This window comes from Suncus etruscus, chromosome 9 (genome assembly GCF_024139225.1).
Source record: "Suncus etruscus isolate mSunEtr1 chromosome 9, mSunEtr1.pri.cur, whole genome shotgun sequence".
Lineage (NCBI taxonomy): Eukaryota > Metazoa > Chordata > Mammalia > Eulipotyphla > Soricidae > Suncus > Suncus etruscus.
Window position 1 is genome coordinate 109,491,894 of NC_064856.1, and position 19,377 is coordinate 109,511,270.

The 19,377-nt window shown below is 62.8% G+C and overlaps 1 protein-coding gene across 1 annotated transcript; it reads left to right on the plus strand.

The window, feature by feature from the left end:
• Window positions 1–865: 865 nt before the first annotated feature.
• On the plus strand, window positions 866–17,811 carry PCNX3 (pecanex 3). Its single transcript, XM_049780148.1, is given in 39 exon segments — window positions 866–1,073; window positions 1,321–1,511; window positions 1,725–1,824; window positions 1,920–1,959; window positions 2,035–2,130; window positions 2,289–3,416; window positions 3,919–4,042; window positions 4,114–4,292; window positions 4,711–4,801; window positions 5,069–5,204; window positions 6,040–6,197; window positions 6,859–7,012; window positions 7,192–7,224; window positions 7,421–7,592; window positions 7,680–7,790; window positions 8,291–8,382; window positions 8,513–8,622; window positions 8,721–8,826; window positions 8,950–9,042; window positions 9,127–9,277; window positions 9,914–10,058; window positions 10,207–10,384; window positions 11,247–11,355; window positions 11,504–11,535; window positions 11,537–11,634; window positions 11,849–11,907; window positions 12,018–12,233; window positions 13,133–13,386; window positions 14,893–15,123; window positions 15,215–15,318; window positions 15,549–15,696; window positions 15,810–16,315; window positions 16,640–16,647; window positions 16,650–16,772; window positions 16,854–17,152; window positions 17,231–17,278; window positions 17,281–17,347; window positions 17,350–17,376; window positions 17,379–17,811. Coding segments are annotated over 39 exon segments (6,171 nt in total). The 5' UTR covers window positions 866–920; the 3' UTR covers window positions 17,480–17,811.
• Window positions 17,812–19,377: the final 1,566 nt, after the last annotated feature.

Here is a 19,377-nt window from a genome sequence, read left to right on the forward strand (position 1 = left end):
CGCACACCTGCCGGGTTGACCCCCTCGTGCCTGGAGCCTGTCTCTTTAAGAAAAACGACGCTCTCGGCGTTTGACTACTTCTGCCTGCCTAGGGGAAGACATTCTTCCCGTGCCTGAACCCTGACCCGGAAGCAGAGGCCAGCTCGGGCACCGAGACGCTAATGACGTTGAAGTCCCGGCACGAAAAGGGGGCGGGCCTCTCGCGCCAACGCCACGCCTCCGCCTTGAAGTCCCGCCTCCTATAGCTCATTGGCAAAACCTTACGCCAATCAACTGAGCCGCAGCCAATAGCCGCGAGACTCACCCTCCGCTTCCGCGTTGCGGCCTCCGCCAGTTTGACCCGCTCTCCAGGTGCGCATGTGCAGCAACGCCTCAACGTGCGGGCTCTTCCCTTCCCTTAGCCCGGAGCCGCAGACCTCTTCCGCTTCGCTTCAGTCCGCCACCCAGTGCGCCTGCGCGGCCGTGCCATCAGGTGTTTCCATTTCCGGGTCCCCACGGGCATGCGCCGTGGCAGGCTGGCGGCTCGCGGCGGCTTCTTCCGGTCTCCCTTTCGGGGTCGGCTCCCGCTGAAGCCGGGCCAGCGCGGAGTCCGAAGCGAGTGACCTCTGACCCCGGAAGTGAACCCCGGGGCCCTCCCGGGCGCTCCCGGGGCCGGAACCGAGGGAGCCCGACGCCTCGCCAGCCCCGGAGCGCGCACCCCACGCCCACCTCTGGATGCTGCAGCCGGCCGTTGCCCGGCCCGCGCCCCGCAGCCGCAGCCGCCGCCCGCCGAGCCCGCGCCCCGGCCCGGGGGCGGCCATGGCGTGAGCGGGGCGCTGGGCCCCGGGGCCCTCGGGCCTGGCCGGGCGGGCATGGGCCGGGGGCCGCCCCGATGAGGGTCCCGGGCGCGGGGCGCGCGCAGCAGCGGCGGCGGCGGGGCCATGGGGTCGCAGGTGCTGCAGATCTTGCGCCAGGGGGTGTGGGCCTCGCTCACCGGCGGTTGGTTCTTCGACCCGCACCAGAGCACCTTCTCCAACTGCTTCCACCTCTACGTCTGGATCTTCCTGCTCACCTTCCCCTTCCTGCTGTACATGGTGAGCCCTGGGTCTGCCCTCGCTCGAGGCCCCCCTCCGGCAGGGGCCCGGGGGTGTGTCTCCGGGTCGGGATGCAGAACCCAGAGAGCCTCCTGGCCGAGCAGAGAGGCCGGGTTTTTGCCTCCCCTGTCCCCTCGGGGTGGGTGACCTTGAAAACCCGCACCCCACTGAATTCCCCCCTTCCCTCTCCCTTTCCCGGAGAGCCAAGGAAGGCCGCTGCGATTTGCTGCACTTGCTTTGCTTCCAGGTCCTGCCCCCCAGCTTGATGGTGGCCGGCGTGTACTGCCTAGTGGTGGCTGTCATCTTCGCGACCATCAAGACAGTCAACTACCGGCTGCATGCCATGTTCGACCAGGGTGAGATCGTGGAGAAACGCAGCTCCACCGCGGGGGAGCCGGAGGAGGAAGCGGCGGCCCAGGGGGACAGCAATCCACCCAGGTGAGGTGGGCCTGCCGGGCAGGGACTGGGCTCAGGTTCGTTCCTCCAGGGAGCCACCACTACCGAGTGGATCCCTGATCATGGTCAGTCTGAAATTGGACGGGAACCCCTGAGAAGCGAAGTATGGGTGGGGTAGGGGGACCGGAAGAAGAAGCGCATGGCATAAGGAGAGCCACGAGTGCCAAGGCGGATGGATGCTCTCGGCTCCCCCAGGGACCCCGGCGTGGAGATGACAGTGTTTCGGAAAGTGAGCTCCACACCCCCTGTCCGCTGCAGCTCCCAGCACTCCGTGTTTGGCTTCAACCAGGTCTCGGTGAGTTTGGCTCCAGCTCCCTGGCTGGCACCCCTGATGGCGGAACCCGCCCCCCGACTTTGATTCTCCCCTCGTCTTTCTCTCTCTGTGCTCAGGAGTTGCTTCCCCGGATGGAGGACTCGGTGCCCCTGCGAGGTAGGTGGGATGGTAGCTTGGGAGTAGGGTGACGCCAGGGCCCGGGCTGCGGCTGACGTCTCTGCTGTGCCACAGACATCAAGGAGCTGGTCCGGGAGCAAGGCAGTAACAACGTGATCCTCACCTCGGCCCACCGTGAGATGCTGAAGCTGAGCTCACAGGAGAAGCTGAGTGTGTGGCATTCCGTGGCGGTGCTAGTGTCCAGCTTGGGCTCCCCTGGGGTGCGCGGGTTCTACTGGGTGGAGGGGGTGGCTCTTCTAAGTCTCTGGGCCAGGCTCACAGGGATCCTTTGGGCCCCTCTCTCAGCTCTCTCCCTTTTCCTCCGGCAGTTGGAGACCTTCCGCAGACGCCTCCAGGTGGTATCCCTGACCCTTCCCTGCCTAGCACGGACTCGGAGCGCTCACCTCTGTCTGGAAGTTGCGGTCCATGGAGTGGGAGCAGCGTGGTGGACACACCCCTGAGCCCCCTGCTCAAAGGCAGCCTGAGCCAGGAGCTGAGCAAGAGCTTTCTGACCCTGGCACGGCCTGACCGTGCTCTGGTGAGGACCAGCAGCCGCCGGGAACCGCGGCGGGCCGTGGGGGGCTACCAGCCCCTGGACCGGCGCAGCTCGGCGGAGCCACTGCCCCAGAAAGCCGGCTCCTCAGACTCCTGTTTTAGCGGCACCGACAGGGAAACGGTGAGCAGCTTCAAGAGTGAGAAGACCAACTCCACCCACCTAGACAGCCCCCCAGGCGGGCCAGCTGCCGAGGGCAGCGACACAGACCCCCCATCTGAGGCCGAGCTCCCGGCTTCCCCAGACGCCGGCGTCCCCTCGGACGACACGCTTCGGTCCTTTGACACTGTTATAGGCGCCGGGACACCGCCCGGCCCTGCTGAGCCGCTGCTGGTTGTGCGGCCCAAGGACTTAGCCCTGTTGCGGCCAAGCAAAAGGCAGCCGCCCCTACGGAGACACTCGCCCCCCAGCCGGGCCCCTCGCCGGCCCCTGCTGGAGGGGTCCGGCTTCTTCGAGGATGAAGACACAAGCGAGGGGAGCGAGCTGAGCCCAGCCTCCAGCTTCCGCTCTCAGCGTCGCTACAGCTCTGACAGCTCCTCCTCGGCTTCTGGCTACTCCCCTGAGAGCTCTCGGGGTGCAGTGGGAGGCGCACGGAAGCGACGGGCTCCCCACGGGGCTGAGGAGGGGACCGCTGTGCCTCCAAAACGACCCTATGGGACTCAGAGGACATCTAGTACTGCCAGTGCTAAGACGCACGCCCGCGTGTTGAGCATGGACGGGGCGGGGGACATCGACCTCAGGGGCCCCCTGGCAGGCTGCAAGGCTGAGCTGGAGGCCCAGACAGGGCCAGAACTGGGGTCTGGTGAGCATCCTCCAGCGCTGCCCACCGAGGCACGCAGGGGACCTGCTGCCAACCAGCCAGGCTGGCGCGGGGAGCTGCAGGAGGAAGGAGCTGCGGGGGGAGGTGAGTCCTGGGCACGGGGTACAGGGTGGGGAAGAGGCTTGACTTGGGCTGGTGGGTCGGTGGGCCCTTGTCTGGACACTGGGTACCACAGTTGCTGTTCCAAGGCCCGAGGTTCAATGTCCTTTCTGCCCCCCTACTCCTTGCACACTGGGGCATTAGGGAATTTTGTTGTTGTTTTTGGGCCACAACTAGCGGCATTCAGGAAACTCCTGGTTCTGTGCTCAGAAATTGCTCCTGCCAGGCTTGGCACCCTTTGGGATGCCAGGGATCAAACCTGGGTTGGCTGCATTCAAGGTAAACACTTAGCAATCTGGCCCAGAGCAATTTTTCTGGATTCCCAGTGGCTCTACTGAGGGAGGGTTTGGGAGGGCTTAGGTCAGCTCTGCTAGACTCAGGGCACTAGCAGGGAGGGGTCAGGGCCTGGACTGACTGAGCTCCGGGTGGCAGCCTATGTGCCCATTAGGCCCCTTGTCACTCATGCTTGGTGCCTCCCTCTGGGCAGCAGCTGAGGACGCAGGCAAACGGGACCGTTCGAGCAGCGTTCGGCGTGCCCAGGCCATCCGCAGGCGCCACAACGCGGGCAGCACCCCCACGCCCCCTGCTTCGGTCATGGGCTCCCCTCCCAGGTAAGGGCCGGGCGGCTGGGGCTGGGACCCCTGCAGGCCCCAGGCACACCCCTCACTGGCCCCCCTGCCAGCAGCCTGCAAGAAGCCCAGCGGGGCCGGGCTGCCTCCCACTCGCGTGCGCTGACACTGCCGTCTGCCCTGCACTTCGCCTCCTCCCTGCTGCTCACGCGTTCGGGCGCCAACGTGCATGAGGCCTGCACTTTTGACGACACGTCAGAGGGCGCCGTGCACTACTTCTACGACGAGAGTGGTGAGTCCTGCCTGTGGCTCCAGGGTGGAAAACTGAGGCAAAATCTGAAACAAGACTTGAGTGAGGACAAGATCTGGATGTGGAGCTAGGACTGGCTGAAGTTGGGGGGGTATGGGGCCAGAAAGATAGCATGGAGGTAGAGCGTTTTCCTTGTATGCAGGACGGTGGTTCGAATCCTGGCATCCCATAGGTCCCCCAAGCCTGCCAGAAGCAATTTCTGAGTATAGAGCTAGGAGTAACCCCTGAGCACTGCTGGGTGTGACCCAAAAACCAAAAAAAAAAAAAGTTGAAGGGGTACACCCCTTAGACCTGCAGACCTTCCAGGTCCTCCACTCCCCACGGCTATAAGGATTTCCCAGGGGCCCCTCGCAGGATTCCCTTCTGTCTTGACACTTATCTTTGTCCCACCCCTGCCCAGGCGTGCGGCGCTCCTACACCTTTGGCCTGGCTGGTGGCGGCTATGAGAACCCTGTGGGGCAGCAGGGGGACCAGACAGTCAATGGGGCCTGGTGAGTGTGCTGTCCTCTACTAGGCCTGCCCGGGGCCCACTGCCCACTGCCGGCCTGCCCGGGCGCATCACCATCTTGGAGACTCACCCCCTCTGCTGTGGGGTGGCCCGACTATGGAGGGGAGCAGAGAGAAGCAATGCCCAGGCAATGGGTCCCAGGCTTCTTCCAGCCCCAATCACCCCCATCCTCAGGGATTTCTCTGTCCGTCTGAGTTAATCCTGGGTCCCCTGCGTCCCCTCGGCCCTGACCTGCAGTTCTGCCCCGCAGGGACCGGCACTCGCACTCATCCAGCTTCCACTCTGCCGATGTGCCCGAGGTGGCGGGCGGCCTGAACCTGCTCCAGCCGCGGCCTGTGGTCCTGCAGGGCATGCAGGTGCGCCGCGTGCCCCTGGAGATCCCTGAGGTGAGCAGCTGTGCCAGTGGGCCCAGGTGACCTGCAGAGGCTCTGCCCGCCCCAATGTGCCCTGGCCTTGGGTGGCCAGGCAGGGATCGCAGGCTGCTCTGTTGGTCCAGAGCTCATCGTCTTGCAGTGTAAAAGTGGGAGAGGGTTGTCTCTCCAGTGGTGTTCTAGGGATCAGACTAGGGTCCCCACACATACTAGCCCTGAGCAATACCAGTTGAGCCTGTGTCGAAACTGACTGTCTGTTGTGACCTCAGTGGGGCTTGCAGTTGGTGGGGTAGTGGTGTGCCCGCAGCTGGGGGGAGTCTCGATTCCCAGTGAGGGTGCTGTCCCTAAACCTAGGTACCTACACTCCCGAGAGCTGTGGGCAGCATTGGCTGTACTCTGTCCTGTATTAACCGTGGTGTGAGAACAGCCACACCTGCATGGAACAGACACACACATAGGGGCCCCCCTAGACCATGCCCAGAAGCCCCGATTTCTCCCCTCAGCAGTTGGCTGACTCCCAAGCAGGGCCGAACCTCTTCTCTCTTCCCTGCGGGTTTTAGTACCCAGGTCTGTTCTCAGGATTGCTTCTGACCAGAGTAGCCCCAATGGCTCCATCCAGGCAAAGGCCTGGAACCGGGGTGGGCTTTCCTGAGTCCAGGAGCAGTGAGCCGGCAGATTTGGGAACTAGTCTCTGAGCACAACAGCTCAGAGAGAGGAGCAGGGCCCTATGCAAGGGACGCTCTGCTGAAGGCCTGAGTTACTCAGCCTGTGTGTGCTGGCTGGGGGTGGGTGGGTGGCGAGGGAGCCGTGGGGGGCGCGGGGCTGATGGCGGCGGCTGTGGGCACCACAGTTTGACCTGGACCAGGAATCCCTGCACGAACCCCAGGAGCAGACGTTGATGGAGGAGGCGCTGCCTCGTCCCCAGCACAGCTACAAGTACTGGCTGCTGCCTGGTCGCTGGACCTCTGTGCGCTACGAGCGGCTGGCTCTCCTGGCCCTGCTGGACCGGTGAGTCCCCCGACATCTCAGGGCTCCACTGCTGGCTGGGACGGGTGGTGGCTGTGGGACTGTAGGTTTAGAGTGTCCTGGACCAGTCCTTATGTGCCTCCTATGCTATTTGGATCAGACGGCTCCTTGCAGGGATGTGTTTGCTTGTTTGCTGCATTGAGTCTAGAAGTTGAGTCCTGGAAGCTAAAGAAAACTTGTACGGGGCCCACCCTGGTTAAGTCCTCTGCACCACATTGGGTTCCCCTGAGTCCTTCGGGGAATCACATCCGAGCACAGAACCAGGAGCAGGCTTTGAGCACCACTGGGTGTGCACTCCTACCCCGTTACATGCTCCCGGCCTCCCCACTTTTCTGAGGCAAAGGAGGCAGTGCAGACACAAGTGCGGAGGCTACGTAGCCAGGAAGTTGTGCTCTGGATCTGCCCTGGCATGGAGCCTGCTGTTATGAGGCACTGGCATGTGCCAGTTATGGCATGTTATGAGGCACAATGTGGTCTTGAGGGGAGGGAACAGGGGGATGCAGACGCCCACCTGGAGAGGTGTCCCTAGGGTGTGCAGTGGGGGAAGATTGTGCAGTCTCAAGGTGGATGCAGGCTGGGGTGCAGGCTTGTGGTTGGGTCCTGCCCTCCATCCCCCCTTGAGCATGCTGGCCCTCCCCTGCAGGACTCGGGGGCTGCTGGAGAATGCGCTGGTTGTGGGCCTGAGCAGCCTCGTGGCCTTCCTGGGCTACCTCCTGTTGCTCAAGGGCTTCTTCACCGACATCTGGGTCTTCCAGTTCTGCCTGGTCATCGCATCCTGCCAGTACTCCTTGCTGAAGGTCAGCAGCCCGAATCCCACCCCACTCCCGGACCCCCTCATCCACTGCCAGTGGGCAGTTACCACTTTTCTCCTATGAGGCCTGAGCTCCGAGACATTCTCGCCACTGCATGGTCATGGCTTGGGGATGGGGATGGGGCCGGGCTCTCAGTGCCTATGTGGCTTCTGTCTCTGCTGCAGAGTGTCCAGCCTGATGCCGCCTCGCCTATGCACGTGAGCACAAGCATCTATCCTCCCAAAGGCCGGCCTGGGGTGATGGGGGAGGGCTGGGCTCCCAGGACACCCCTCTGCCCTAGGTTCTTGGTCCCGCTGCCCCTTCCATATTGCCAAGCCTTGTCTCCTTGGTCTCAGGGTCAGGCCTGGGCAAGTGCCTGAGTGACACAGGGTGTGTGTGTGGGGGTCCCCTCAGGGCCACAACTGGGTGATCGCATACAGCCGGCCTGTGTACTTCTGCATCTGCTGTTTGCTCATCTGGATGCTCGACGCCCTGGGCGCCGCCCAGCCCTTCCCGCCCGTCTCTCTCTACGGCCTCACTCTCTTCTCTGCCTCCTTTTTCTTCTGCGCTCGAGATGTGGCCACCGGTAAGACCTGGGGCGACTGAGGTTGTCCTGTGGTGTGCTTGTGTTGGGCCGGCGGGCTCACGGGGCCTCCTCCACCTGTCCCGGCAGTGTTCACCTTGTGCTTCCCGTTCGTCTTCCTCCTGGGCCTCCTGCCCCAGGTCAACACATGTCTCATGTACCTGCTGGAGCAGATTGATATGCATGGTTTCGGGGGCACAGGTACGGAGCCTGCGGGAGGCTGGGTTGGTTTGTGGGCCTGGATTCGCATAGGCACCCAGGATGTGAGCCGTTTGTTGGTTTATGTTATGTATTTGTTTCTGGGTCACTCCCGACAACGTTCAGGGATTATGCCCGGTGGTGCTCGGGATGGAGCCTGATCAGCCCCTTGCAAGGCAAGCGCTGCCTCCCTCTACCAGCTTTCTGGCCCTAAGGGCATCCAAGTGTGGGCTGGAGATATTTTACTAGGGTTAGGGTGCCTCCTAGTGACTCTAGTTCAAATTCCCAGTACCCCATATGTCCTCGGGGCTGAGCACTGCCAGGTGTTATCCCAAAATGAAACAAGCCAAAAATTCCTGAGCACTGCCAGGTGTAACCCCAAAATGTAACAAGCCAGCTTTCTTTGGCTTGGGAGCTGAGGGAGCAGGCCTGTAGGAGTTGGGGTGTGGGTGACGGGGCAGAGGGGTGGGGGCTGGCCCTATCTGTGCTCTCTCGCCTGGTAGCTGCCACTAGCCCGCTCACCGCCGTCTTCAGCCTGTCCCGCAGCCTGCTGGCCGCCGCCCTCCTCTACGGCTTCTGCCTTGGCGCCATCAAGGTGAGGGGACAGATAGACGGGGAACTGTGACCTGGGGCTTCGAGGGTCTATACCCCATTCCCTGGGACCACCTCTAAGCCAAAGGTTGACATGCACCTACCCTGTGTCCTGTCTCTCCATCTCTCCGCAGAGCCCCTGGCCAGAGCAGCATGTCCCTGTCCTCTTCTCCATCTTCTGTGGCCTCCTGGTGGCGCTGTCTTACCACCTAAGCCGGCAGAGCAGTGACCCCACCGTGCTTTGGTATGTGTGCCTGACTGTCTGCTGTGCGTGCATGGGTGCCCATCTATGGTGGATGCTGTGGCGTGTCTCCGGCGGGCCCTGACTACTTGCCCACCCAGGTCTCTCATCCGGAGCAAATTCTTCCCTGAGCTGGAGGAGCGGAGTCTGGAAACAGCCCGGGCCGAGCCCCCCGACCCACTCCCAGAGAAGATGCGGCAGTCTGTGGTGAGAGCCGTACCCCTGGGTCCACTTTCTGGGTGCAAGGGCATCTGGGCAGACTAGGACGACAGGCTGGGGGCATCTAGGTGGACTGAGGCGTGGACACTCATCTACTCTCCCTGGCTGCAGCGTGAGGTTCTGCACTCTGACCTGGTGATGTGTGTGGTCATCGCCGTGCTCACCTTTGCCATCAGCGCCAGCACCGTCTTCATTGCCCTGAAGGTTTGTCCGGGGGGGAGGGTCCCCCAGCTTCCCTGGGTCCCAGGCCCGCCTTCCAGGCTGAATGTCCATCTTGCCCTCCCACAGTCAGTGCTGGGGTTCGTGCTATACGCGCTGGCTGGCGCCGTGGGCTTCTTCACGCACTACCTGCTGCCGCAGCTCCGGAAACAGCTGCCCTGGTTCTGCCTGTCACAGCCGCTGCTGAAGCCACTGGAGTACAGCCAGTACGAAGTGCGCGGTGAGTGGGAACCTCTGCCCGTGCCCACACCCTGCTCCTGTCCCCCCACCCACCATTCTGAGCTAGAAGGAGGAGAATCCATGGCCCCCAGGCTCTGTCCCAACTTGCAGTGGTTCCCTGGGGACTGGCCTGCTGGCACCTGATTGCACTCCTGGGTGCAAACATCCACCACTGGCTGGCTCATTGCTGTATTTGTTTATCTGTGGACCTCGGGCCACACTGGCTGGTACCTGCAGTACCAGAAAGCAAACCTGGGCCCCTTTATACTGGCAGGCAGGCGCTCCAGCCCTCTGAGTCACCTTCAGCAAGTACAGAGATTTCTTCCCTCACGAGTCCCACTCTGATCACGTGGCCTTTCTAAAGGGTCCAGTGGTTCAGGTCACAGTCCTCAGCTCCAGCAGCTTTCACTGGCCTCACCCTGGCACCCAGGATATCCCCTTTAACTTCTGGGAGATGGGTGGGCTCTGACCCTACCTCCCTTTCCTTAAACTGCTCAGCTCGCTCCCACCTTTTCCAGGCCACGGGGTCCCCAAGTACACACACATCCTGCTTCACCCCCCACCCCATACCCCATTGGGTCTGCAGGGGCAGCGGGGAGGTGGAGGCAGGAAGCCGCATGTCACGCGTGGGTTGCAGGCGCGGCCCAGGTGATGTGGTTTGAGAAGCTGTACGCCGGCCTGCAGTGTGTGGAGAAATACCTCATCTACCCCGCGGTGGTGCTCAACGCCCTCACGGTGGACGCCCACACTGTTGTCAGCCACCCCGACAAGTTCTGCCTCTAGTAAGCATGCTCTGTTTCTCCCCCAACCCTGCCCACCTACCCAGGGAGGGTGTCCTGACCCATTGTTGCCTTTGAGAGCATGTGTCCCAGAAACCTGGAAGATGCTTTGTCCCCTTGGGCCAGGCACTGACCTTGTCCCCTCTGCCAGCTGCCGGGCTCTGCTCATGACTGTGGCCGGCCTGAAGCTGCTGCGCGCCGCCTTCTGCTGCCCACCCCAGCAGTACCTGACTTTGGCCTTCACTGTCCTGCTCTTCCATTTCGACTACCCGCGCCTTTCCCAGGGCTTTCTGCTTGACTACTTCCTCATGTCACTGCTCTGCAGCAAGGTGAGATCATAGCTGGGTCGGGCCTCCTCATGGGTGCTGGGCTGCTCCATCCCCACTGTGGTGTAAAGGATCAGGGTCCCCCATGTCCCCCCACTCCAGGCAGTGGGCCACCAGCAACTGAGCTTGGTCCATGCCATTAGCCCTTCCTCTGCCCCATCACACGCAGCGCCTCTCCTGGCAGGGTGCGTTGGCTGGGGCGGCCTTCTCCAGGCACCCTGGCCTGGCGGTCACCCCGCTGTGTGCAGGGACAGGCTCAAACGGGCCATGTACTGCTCTGTTGCCTATGGGGGCAGGGATCAGTGCTCTGGACCTTGTTTGTTAAAATGTGGGTGTTCTTCTGGAGGGCTGGAATGTCTGCCAAACAAGGCTGAGGACTCAGGGCCCACTCCTGGGTCTCCTCAGCTCTGTGAAGCTGCTTGGGTCCAGCCATACTGAGGAAGGCTTGCAGTCCTTGCAGTGCTTGGAGGGCCATGTAGTGCCCAAGCTGCAACTTGGAGGTCCAGTGCATGCTGGATCTGAGCCCCTGAGCTCGTTCCCTGCCTGCTGGTTGGCGAGTTTGACCAGGGGCATGTGTCAGCTTGTCCCACTGGCGGGCCTGTGACTGTCCCTTGACCCTCAGAGACAGGGCAGCATGGTGCACCTCGGTGGCCTCTTTTGCCAGGGCACCCCCTTCTCTGGGCCGACCTGTGAGATGGGTGGTGGGGGACACCTGATTAATGGGACGGGGACGGTGAGCACTCGCTGAGGCTCCGAGCCCATTGGAAGTGGCAGGGTGTGATATTGGCTTGGATCCTGCCTGGCTCCCGGGACTCGGGGACCCCATCTGAGCGTGACCAACCGCCTCTCCCCTCTTGCCCGCCAGCTGTGGGACCTGCTGTACAAGCTGCGTTTTGTGCTGACCTACATCGCGCCCTGGCAGATCACCTGGGGCTCCGCTTTCCACGCTTTTGCCCAGCCCTTTGCTGTGCCACGTACCCTGCCTGCTGCGCCCTGCCCGGTGGGGGTTCCTACCCTGGGAGGCCATGACCTGGGAGGGGCCCTCAGAGCCTGGGGCTGGGGGGTATGGGGAGACGGGGCGGGGTCCCCCACGTGCTGGCTGCCTCCTTGACTCGTGCCCAGACTCGGCCATGCTGTTCGTCCAGGCGTCGCTGCTCAGCGCTTTTCTCCACACCCCTGAACCCCCTGCTGGGCAGCGCTGTCTTCATCATGTCCTACGCGCGGCCCCTCAAGTTCTGGGAGCGCGACTACAAGTGAGTCGGGGGTTGTAGCCACCCACTGGAAACCTGGGCCTTCCCCTCACTCCTCTGACCCCTGGCTTCCTGGCTGCTGGCATGGGATGGGGCCCTGGGCTTTTACACTCTGTGCCAGGGGCTGTGGCACTGGCCCTGCCTCAATGGAGGGTGCCCCCCCCCCCAAGAACCCGGCAGCCACCTGCCACCTGTCACGTCACGTCTCTCTGCACAGCACTAAACGTGTGGATCATTCCAACACACGCCTGGCCACTCAGCTAGACCGGAACCCAGGTGTGTACTGGGCAGACTGGGGGGACCACGGGAGGCCAGGCCAGGCTCCAGAGGCGCTCAGTGGCTGACAGGCCCCCCGTCTGTCTGTCTGTCTGTCTGTCCCGGGGCAGGTGCGGACGACAACAACCTCAACTCCATCTTCTACGAGCACCTGACGCGGTCGCTGCAGCACACACTGTGCGGGGACCTGGTGCTGGGCCGCTGGGGCAACTATGGCCCCGGAGACTGCTTCGTGCTGGCCTCCGACTACCTCAACGCCCTGGTGCACCTCATCGAGGTCGGCAATGGCCTCACCACCTTCCAGCTGCGCGGCCTGGAGTTCCGGGGTGAGTGTTTGCCCCTGTCCGGCCAGCCACAAGGTCGCTGGGCCGCCTCTGGTGGAGAGCAATGCCTGCCTTGGCCCACCCCATAGCGAAGCAAGGCTGCAGAACTAGAGTGAGATGCCACCCACTACAGTGATCATCCGGCGGGGAGAGCCCTAGCTTTGCACGAAGCCAACCCTGGCTAACCCAGCACCCCACATGGTCCCTTGAGTCCTCCAAAAGTGACCTCCTGATTCAGAGCCAGGAGTAAGCTCTGAGCACAGCACTGCCAGGTGTGGCCCCAAACACCTCCCCCCCCCCAAAAAAAAAGGGCAAAAACATGGTGATTGAGGGACTGGAATGATAGCACAGCGGCGAGGGCATTTGCCTTGCATGTGGCCAACCCAGGTTCGATCCCCGGCACCCTATATGGTCCCCTGAGCCTGCAAGGAATGATTTCTGAGTGCCAGGATAATCCCTGAGCACTGCTGGATATGGTCCAAACAAAACAAAAATTAGAAACTGAATGAATCCCTGATCCCTGGAGCACCCTAGTGGGGACAACTCTGAACTGGCCCAGTCACACAGTGTTGAGCTTTGTCTTTGCTCCTTTCTTTTCTTTTCTTTTTTTTTTTTCTTTTTCTGTTTTTGTTTTTGAGTCACACCCGGCTTTGCTCAGGGATTACTCCTGACTCTGTGCTCAGAAATCACTCCTGGCAGGCTTGGGGGACCATATGGGATGCTGGGATTCAAACCACCGTCCTTCTGCATGCAAGGCAAACACCTTACCTCCATGCTATCTCTCCGGCCCCCAGTCTTTGCTCCTTTGAATGATGTACCAGACCCCTGGTCCTCTGGACACTGGGTGGTGGGGGAAGGGGCTCCCTGGCTTTAGGGTGTAGTGACAGCCCCTGGCCCCTCAGGGACCTACTGCCAGCAGCGCGAGGTGGAGGCCATCACAGAGGGTGTGGAGGAAGACGAGGGCTGCTGTTGCTGTGAGCTGGGCCACTTGCCACGCGTCCTGTCCTTCAATGCTGCCTTCGGACAGCGCTGGCTGGCCTGGGAGGTGACAGCCAGCAAGTATGTGCTGGAGGGTTACAGCATCAGCGACAACAACGCCGCTTCCATGCTGCAAGTCTTCGAGCTCCGAAAAATTCTCATCACTTACTATGTCAAGGTGTGCCTGGGGAGGAGTGGGGAGCTGCGCGGCTGCTGGGGATGGCACCAGTGTCATTGGTGGAGCAGCTTCAGGCTGGGGGTGCTGAGGGGCAGCTGCAGGGTGTGGTAGGTCAGTTCTAGTTTCTCTCCTGGATCAAGGTGACCCCAACAGGGACCAGAGCAATAGTACAGCGGTAGGACATTTGCTTTGCACGCGGCTGACCTAGTTCGATCCCTGGTGTCCCATATGTCCCCCGAGCCAGGAGTGATTTCTGAGCAGAGCCAGGAATAACCCCTGAGCATCACTGGGTGTGGCCCAAAAAACTAACAAAGTGACCTCACTGGACAGTGGCCCTCAGGCTCCAACTGCAGGTCCCAAGTCCCAGGTCACCTCTCCCCACTCCTTCAGGCGGCTCACCTGCAGCAGTGAGGATTAGGGTACATGCATGGTTCCCTGGGGTTTTGCCGAGGCCAGGTTCCTCACCCCGTGTCCCCTGCAGATAGGCCAGGACATTAGCGAGGGCTCTGTCACAAAGCTAGTTCAAGAGGGGTACTCCTGGGTGCTGCAGGGCTCCCCCCACCTGAGGTGTCACCTGTCCCGGTGTGGATGTGGCTCCCTCAAATACATGCAACCCCAGATTCAGAGAAGCTAGCTGCCAGGTGTGGACCCAACCTGAGCCCCTCTGTCAGCCTGGGGAAGATGTTTTCAGGCTAGTTGCTGGCTACCATCACTTCTTTGCATCAGTTTCCCCTTGGCAGATGGGGTGGTTGGAACCGTGTGAGAGGGTTGCAGGGTAGGACCCTTGTGCCTTCTTGGAATCTGGAGGGGATCCTGGAGGGGTGGGTCTGTGGGGCCCACGCAGCCTGGGTGTAGCCCTCCATTCTTAATCCCTGGGGACCACTGAACAGCATCCCAGGACGGAAGCTGCCGTGGCCCCATGTTTCCTGCGCTCCCACCACTTGGGGTGCTTCACTTTCACCCCTAAAGTGGCAGTGTTGTGATGTGGACCTCCTAGGTCCGTAGCTGGTGCCCACTCCAGCCCTCCTAAGCAGCCTGAGACCCTCCACACGCGTGGAGTGATTTCTCCTCAGCCCCGGGCCTGCCAGTCTCCCGGGACCACACGTGCCTTTCCCTGTCTGAGGGAACCACAGCTCGGAGCTGTGCCTTGCATGTGGTAGGAAGAGAAAGGGTAAGAGTCTTGGGGGAACAGAGGGGGACGTGAAGCAGACCAGGGTCTCACCAGCTGCCCCCATGAGGGCAGGACCATGGAAACCACCTCTGGATGAGCAGGGCAGGCTAGAGTCAAAGCCACCATATTGCCTTCCTGCCCCATTCACCCCATTAGGCTCCTTGGGCCCCTTGCTCTGGGTCAGCACAATACACTCGCCCACCTGGCACAGCCCAGGCAGTGCCAATGTCGGGCTCCCAGGCCCGCCCCGCAGGAGGCCGAGGTTCATTGGAAGAGGAGCCCGGGCACCCGTTAGCCCATCACCCTGCCAGACCCCCCCCCCCCTCTTTCCACAGAGCATCATCTATTATGTGAGCCGCTCGCCCAAGCTGGAGGCCTGGCTGAGCCATGAGGGCATTGCAGCCGCCCTGCGGCCTGTGCGGGCCCCTGGCTATGCCGACTCGGACCCCACCTTCTCACTGAGTGTGGACGAGGACTATGACCAACGGCTCTCGGGCCTCTCCCTGCCTGCCTTTTGCGCCGTGCACCTGCAGTGGGTGCAGTACTGCGCCTCGAGGCGTGCCCAGGTGTGTCTCTTGCCCAGTACCTGGCCCTGCCTGTGCCTGGCCTGGCCCTGGTCTGACGTGCTTCCTGGGTGGTGGGGCTCTTGTGCCACAGCCCGTGGACCAGGATTGGAACTCGCCACTGGTCACGCTGTGTTTTGGCTTGTGTGTGCTGGGTCGCCGGGCCCTGGGGACGGCCTCACACAGCATGTCTGCCAGGTGAGTGCCCTCAGGTGGCCCTGCGCCACCTCCAGCGCGCCCCCTTCCTCCTGTCCTGCACCCCGCTTGGGGGGTGTTGCTTCTCTCTCCTGGCAACAGGCACCTCCTGTGGCATCTGGCCAGCTCCTGACCCCTGTAAGGGACACAACTAGAGGCCTCCTGGTCACAGTGGGGAAACTGAGGCCCATCGGACGCCCAGGGTGGAACTTTGAAGTCTCACTCCCCTCCAGCCTGGAGCCCTTCTTGTATGGCCTGCACGCCCTGTTCAAGGGGGACTTCCGCATCACCTCCCCGCGCGATGAGTGGGTCTTTGCCGACATGGACCTGCTCCACCGCGTGGTGGCGCCTGGGGTGCGCATGGCCCTCAAGCTTCACCAGGTGGGCGCTGTGCATCGACTTGAGGGGCAGGGAGTTCGGGATGGGTTGAGGCTGGGTGGGGTGGGGGGCACCTCGCCTGGCAGTGCCACCCGCTGACCCGGCCTCCCCGCCAGGACCACTTCACCTCCCCGGACGAGTACGAGGAGCCAGCTGCCCTGTACGACGCCATCGCGGCCAATGAGGAGCGTCTGGTCATCTCCCACGAGGGTGACCCCGCATGGCGCAGTGCCATCCTCAGCAACACACCGTCACTGCTGGCGCTGCGCCACGTGCTGGACGACGCCTCGGACGAGTACAAGATCATCATGCTCAACCGGCGCCACCTCAGCTTCCGGGTGATCAAGGTGAACCGCGAGTGTGTGCGCGGCCTGTGGGCTGGACAGCAGCAGGAGCTGGTGTTCCTGCGCAACCGCAACCCTGAGCGTGGAAGCATCCAGAACGCCAAGCAGGCCCTCCGCAACATGATCAATTCCTCCTGCGACCAGCCACTGGGCTACCCCATCTACGTGTCACCCCTCACCACCTCACTGGCCGGCAGTCATCCACAGCTGCGGGCGTTGTGGGGTGGTCCGGTCAGCCTGGGTGCCATCGCCCGCTGGCTACTGCACAGCTGGGAGAGGTGAGCCCACACCCGCTGCAACCTTGTCCCCACCCCCCCACCCCCGTAGAGCTGAGAGAGAGGAGCCACTCTCCAGGCCTGGGAGGGTACAGAGGTGGCTCCAAGCCCAGAGGAGTGACCCATCTTGGAACCCACCTGCAGCCCACTGTGCCTCCTGTAGAAGGCTGGCCTCGTGGAGGTTGACTTGTCCCAGGGGCTCGGGGGACCATACGAGGTGTTGGGGACCAGACCCATGTAGCCGTATGCAAGGCCAGAGCCTGACCCGCTGTGCTGTGGTACCGGTGCCTCCCTTAACCCCTGACACAACATCTTCCCACTCTTCAGGCTACATAAAGCTGTGGTGCAGGCTGCAACAGCGGCGGCAATGTGGAACGATCAGACTGTGCCGGAGGTGGAGGCCTGAGCTCCCTGAGCGCCAACCCACCCTTGGCACACCCCACGCCCGAGAACACAGCAGGTGAGCAGGCAGCCAGCAGGAAGCAGCAGGAAGGAGGGCAGCGGAGCCTGATCAGGGCCTGCCCTTATCTGTCTCCTGCAGGCAGCAGCGACCAGCCTCTCCCTCCGGGGCCCAGTTGGGGCCCACGGCCCTCCCTCAGCAGCTCCAGTGAAGGTCGGCCCCCTCCTCTGCTGCAGTGGCCCCCCCCTCGGCTCCCAGGACTACCCCCAGCTTCGCCTATCCCTGCTGAAGGCTCCCGGCCCCCCCGGCCCCCTGGCTCTGGTCTCCTCAGTTCTGAGGGTCCCAGTGGGAAGTGGAGCCTGGGGGGTCGGAAGGGACTGGGGGGATCAGATGGGGAGCCAGCCTCAGGGAGCCCCAAAGGAGGCACCCCCAAATCTCAGGTAAGGGTGTGAGGGGGGATGCGTCCCAGGACATAACCCAGGACATCTCTCCCACCAATCTCTCTCATCCCCTCCCAGGCGCCCTTAGACCTCAGCCTCAGCCCTGATGTCAGCACTGACACTTCAATCCCCCCAGAGCCACGCAGGATTTGCCCGGCCTGGACAACAGTGCTCCTAAGAGTGACACGCCCACTGGGGCCTCGGGAACTGGCCTGTCCCCACAGAGGACGGGAGAGCCCAGCCGCCCAGCCCCTGCTGAGCATCAGTACTGAGCAGCCTGACCCTGGATCCCGATCTGGATTCAGTAGCTCGGACCCCTGGCCTTAGGCCCTTCCTGTCGGACCACAGAACTGAGTGGCTTTGGGTCCACATCGGAAACTTGACCTTCGGCTGCCAGCATACCAGAACTGAGTGGCCAGACCTCCGACCTTGCCCCCTGCTCTGGTCTCTCGCCCAGATGTGGTTGCCCCACACTGAGGCAGGCAGCCCGGCCCACAGAGCCAAACCCAAGGGCTGGTCCCGCTTGGAGCCGGTGGCCTGGACTGACAGCCCCTGGGGCTGAAAGGGGGAGGGTGGATTTCTTCTTTCTTTCCATTTTGTTTTTCATTTATTTTCCCGTGCTTCAGAGACACCAGAATTAATAACACTATTTTTGATTTGATTTTGTGCAGTTTTCTTTTCTCCGGGAATGTTTAGGGGAGGCAAGGTGTTCGGGACCAGGGTGGAACTTGGAGAAGCATAAAGGAGATGGGCTTGGTTGGGTCTTCAGTCAAGGCAAGGGCAGATTCAGGTGGGGCAGAGGGTGTTCTTCACAGCTGTTGCAGCCTTGATGGGAAATTCTCTTCCTCCTCTTCCTCTATCTTCCGATCTTTCATATGCTCAAACGCTCCCAGCATCATGGGTTGGCCCCAGCCACGAGCAGCCTTGACTTTGGCCAAAGCCTTATCTGAACCGTCGCGGGCTCTAAAGAGACACCATGGGGTGGCGGGCTGCACCAGGATTGCACAGCCCTGGGCTTCCTCTGCCTGCCCGTGTGCAGACGGCGACTGGACACTAGGTGGCCCGCGCCAGCCTTTGCAAATTGGTCTGGCAGCCAGGTACACTTGTCCCTTTCCGGCCCAGAAACCTGCCAGAAGACGGACAGCTCCCAGGGCCGGGCCGGCTTGGCCTGGCCGGGGCAGGGCAGGGCCAGCGGGGGTGACCACGGCCCCCCCGCCCTCAGCTTTCCCGCCGCGGGGCACCGGCCGACCCCACCCCCGGGGCGCCCCGCCTCCCGAGGCCCCACCCCCAGGCGGAGCCGGCGCCCCGAGCGGCAGCGGGAGACCCGGCCGGCCGAGCTGGCCCGACGGAGGCGCGGGAGGCGGCCGCCCCGAGCCCAGAGGTACCGGCGGCGGGAGCGCGGGCGCCCGGCCCCGAGGTCGGGCCAGGCAGGGGGGCAGGTGGCCAGGCGTGGAGCCGGGTGGCAAGTGTGGGGGCGGCCGGGGACCCTCCCTCCTGCCCTGCGGACTCCGCTCCCAGCCCCGCCGGAGTCCACTCCGTCCCCCGGGCGGCCGGCGCCCCCACTCTCCACCGCGTGTGCGGAACGGGGTGGCGCCACGCCGCGCCCCACTTTCGGAGTTGCTGGCAACTGCCCGGCGTGTGCAGGACCGCCGGGTCCGGGGCTCCCCCTGCTTCCTGGACAGCCTCCTCCCCAGTCCCCACCCTGGCCTGGGAGGAAACATCTGTCGCGCCCCCTGGCTGCAGCACGGGGGTCATGACCTCCAGATGTGCTGGGCTGCATCCAGCGACTCCTCCAGGGGCTGCCGGGCCTTCCGGATCTGTGGGGGCGGGGCCGGCCCCTCTCCCCCTCCACCAGTGACACAGGCCGAGAGGAATGTCCCGGCCTCAATGGACCCTGTGTGAAACTGCTGGGGGGAGCAGAGAGCCCAAGAACCCGCTCCCCGCAAGCCAGGGCCAGAGGCAGCCCCCTGTCCCCCGGCTCCCCGTACTCAGCACCCACATGTTACAGGCTCAGTTCTCTGTCTGCCCCCAGACACTTGGCCCACGCACCCTTCGCTTAACACTTGGCCTTCTTGAGTCTCCAGCAGTCGGGAGAAGTTAGGAATGGTTGACCCCAATTTGGAGAAGAGGGAACAGAAGCTCAGGGTCAGTCAGGGCCTGGCCTGGGAGACACCTCCAGAGACCGAGGCTTGGAGGCCTCCAGCTTCTGGGTTCTGGAACACCAG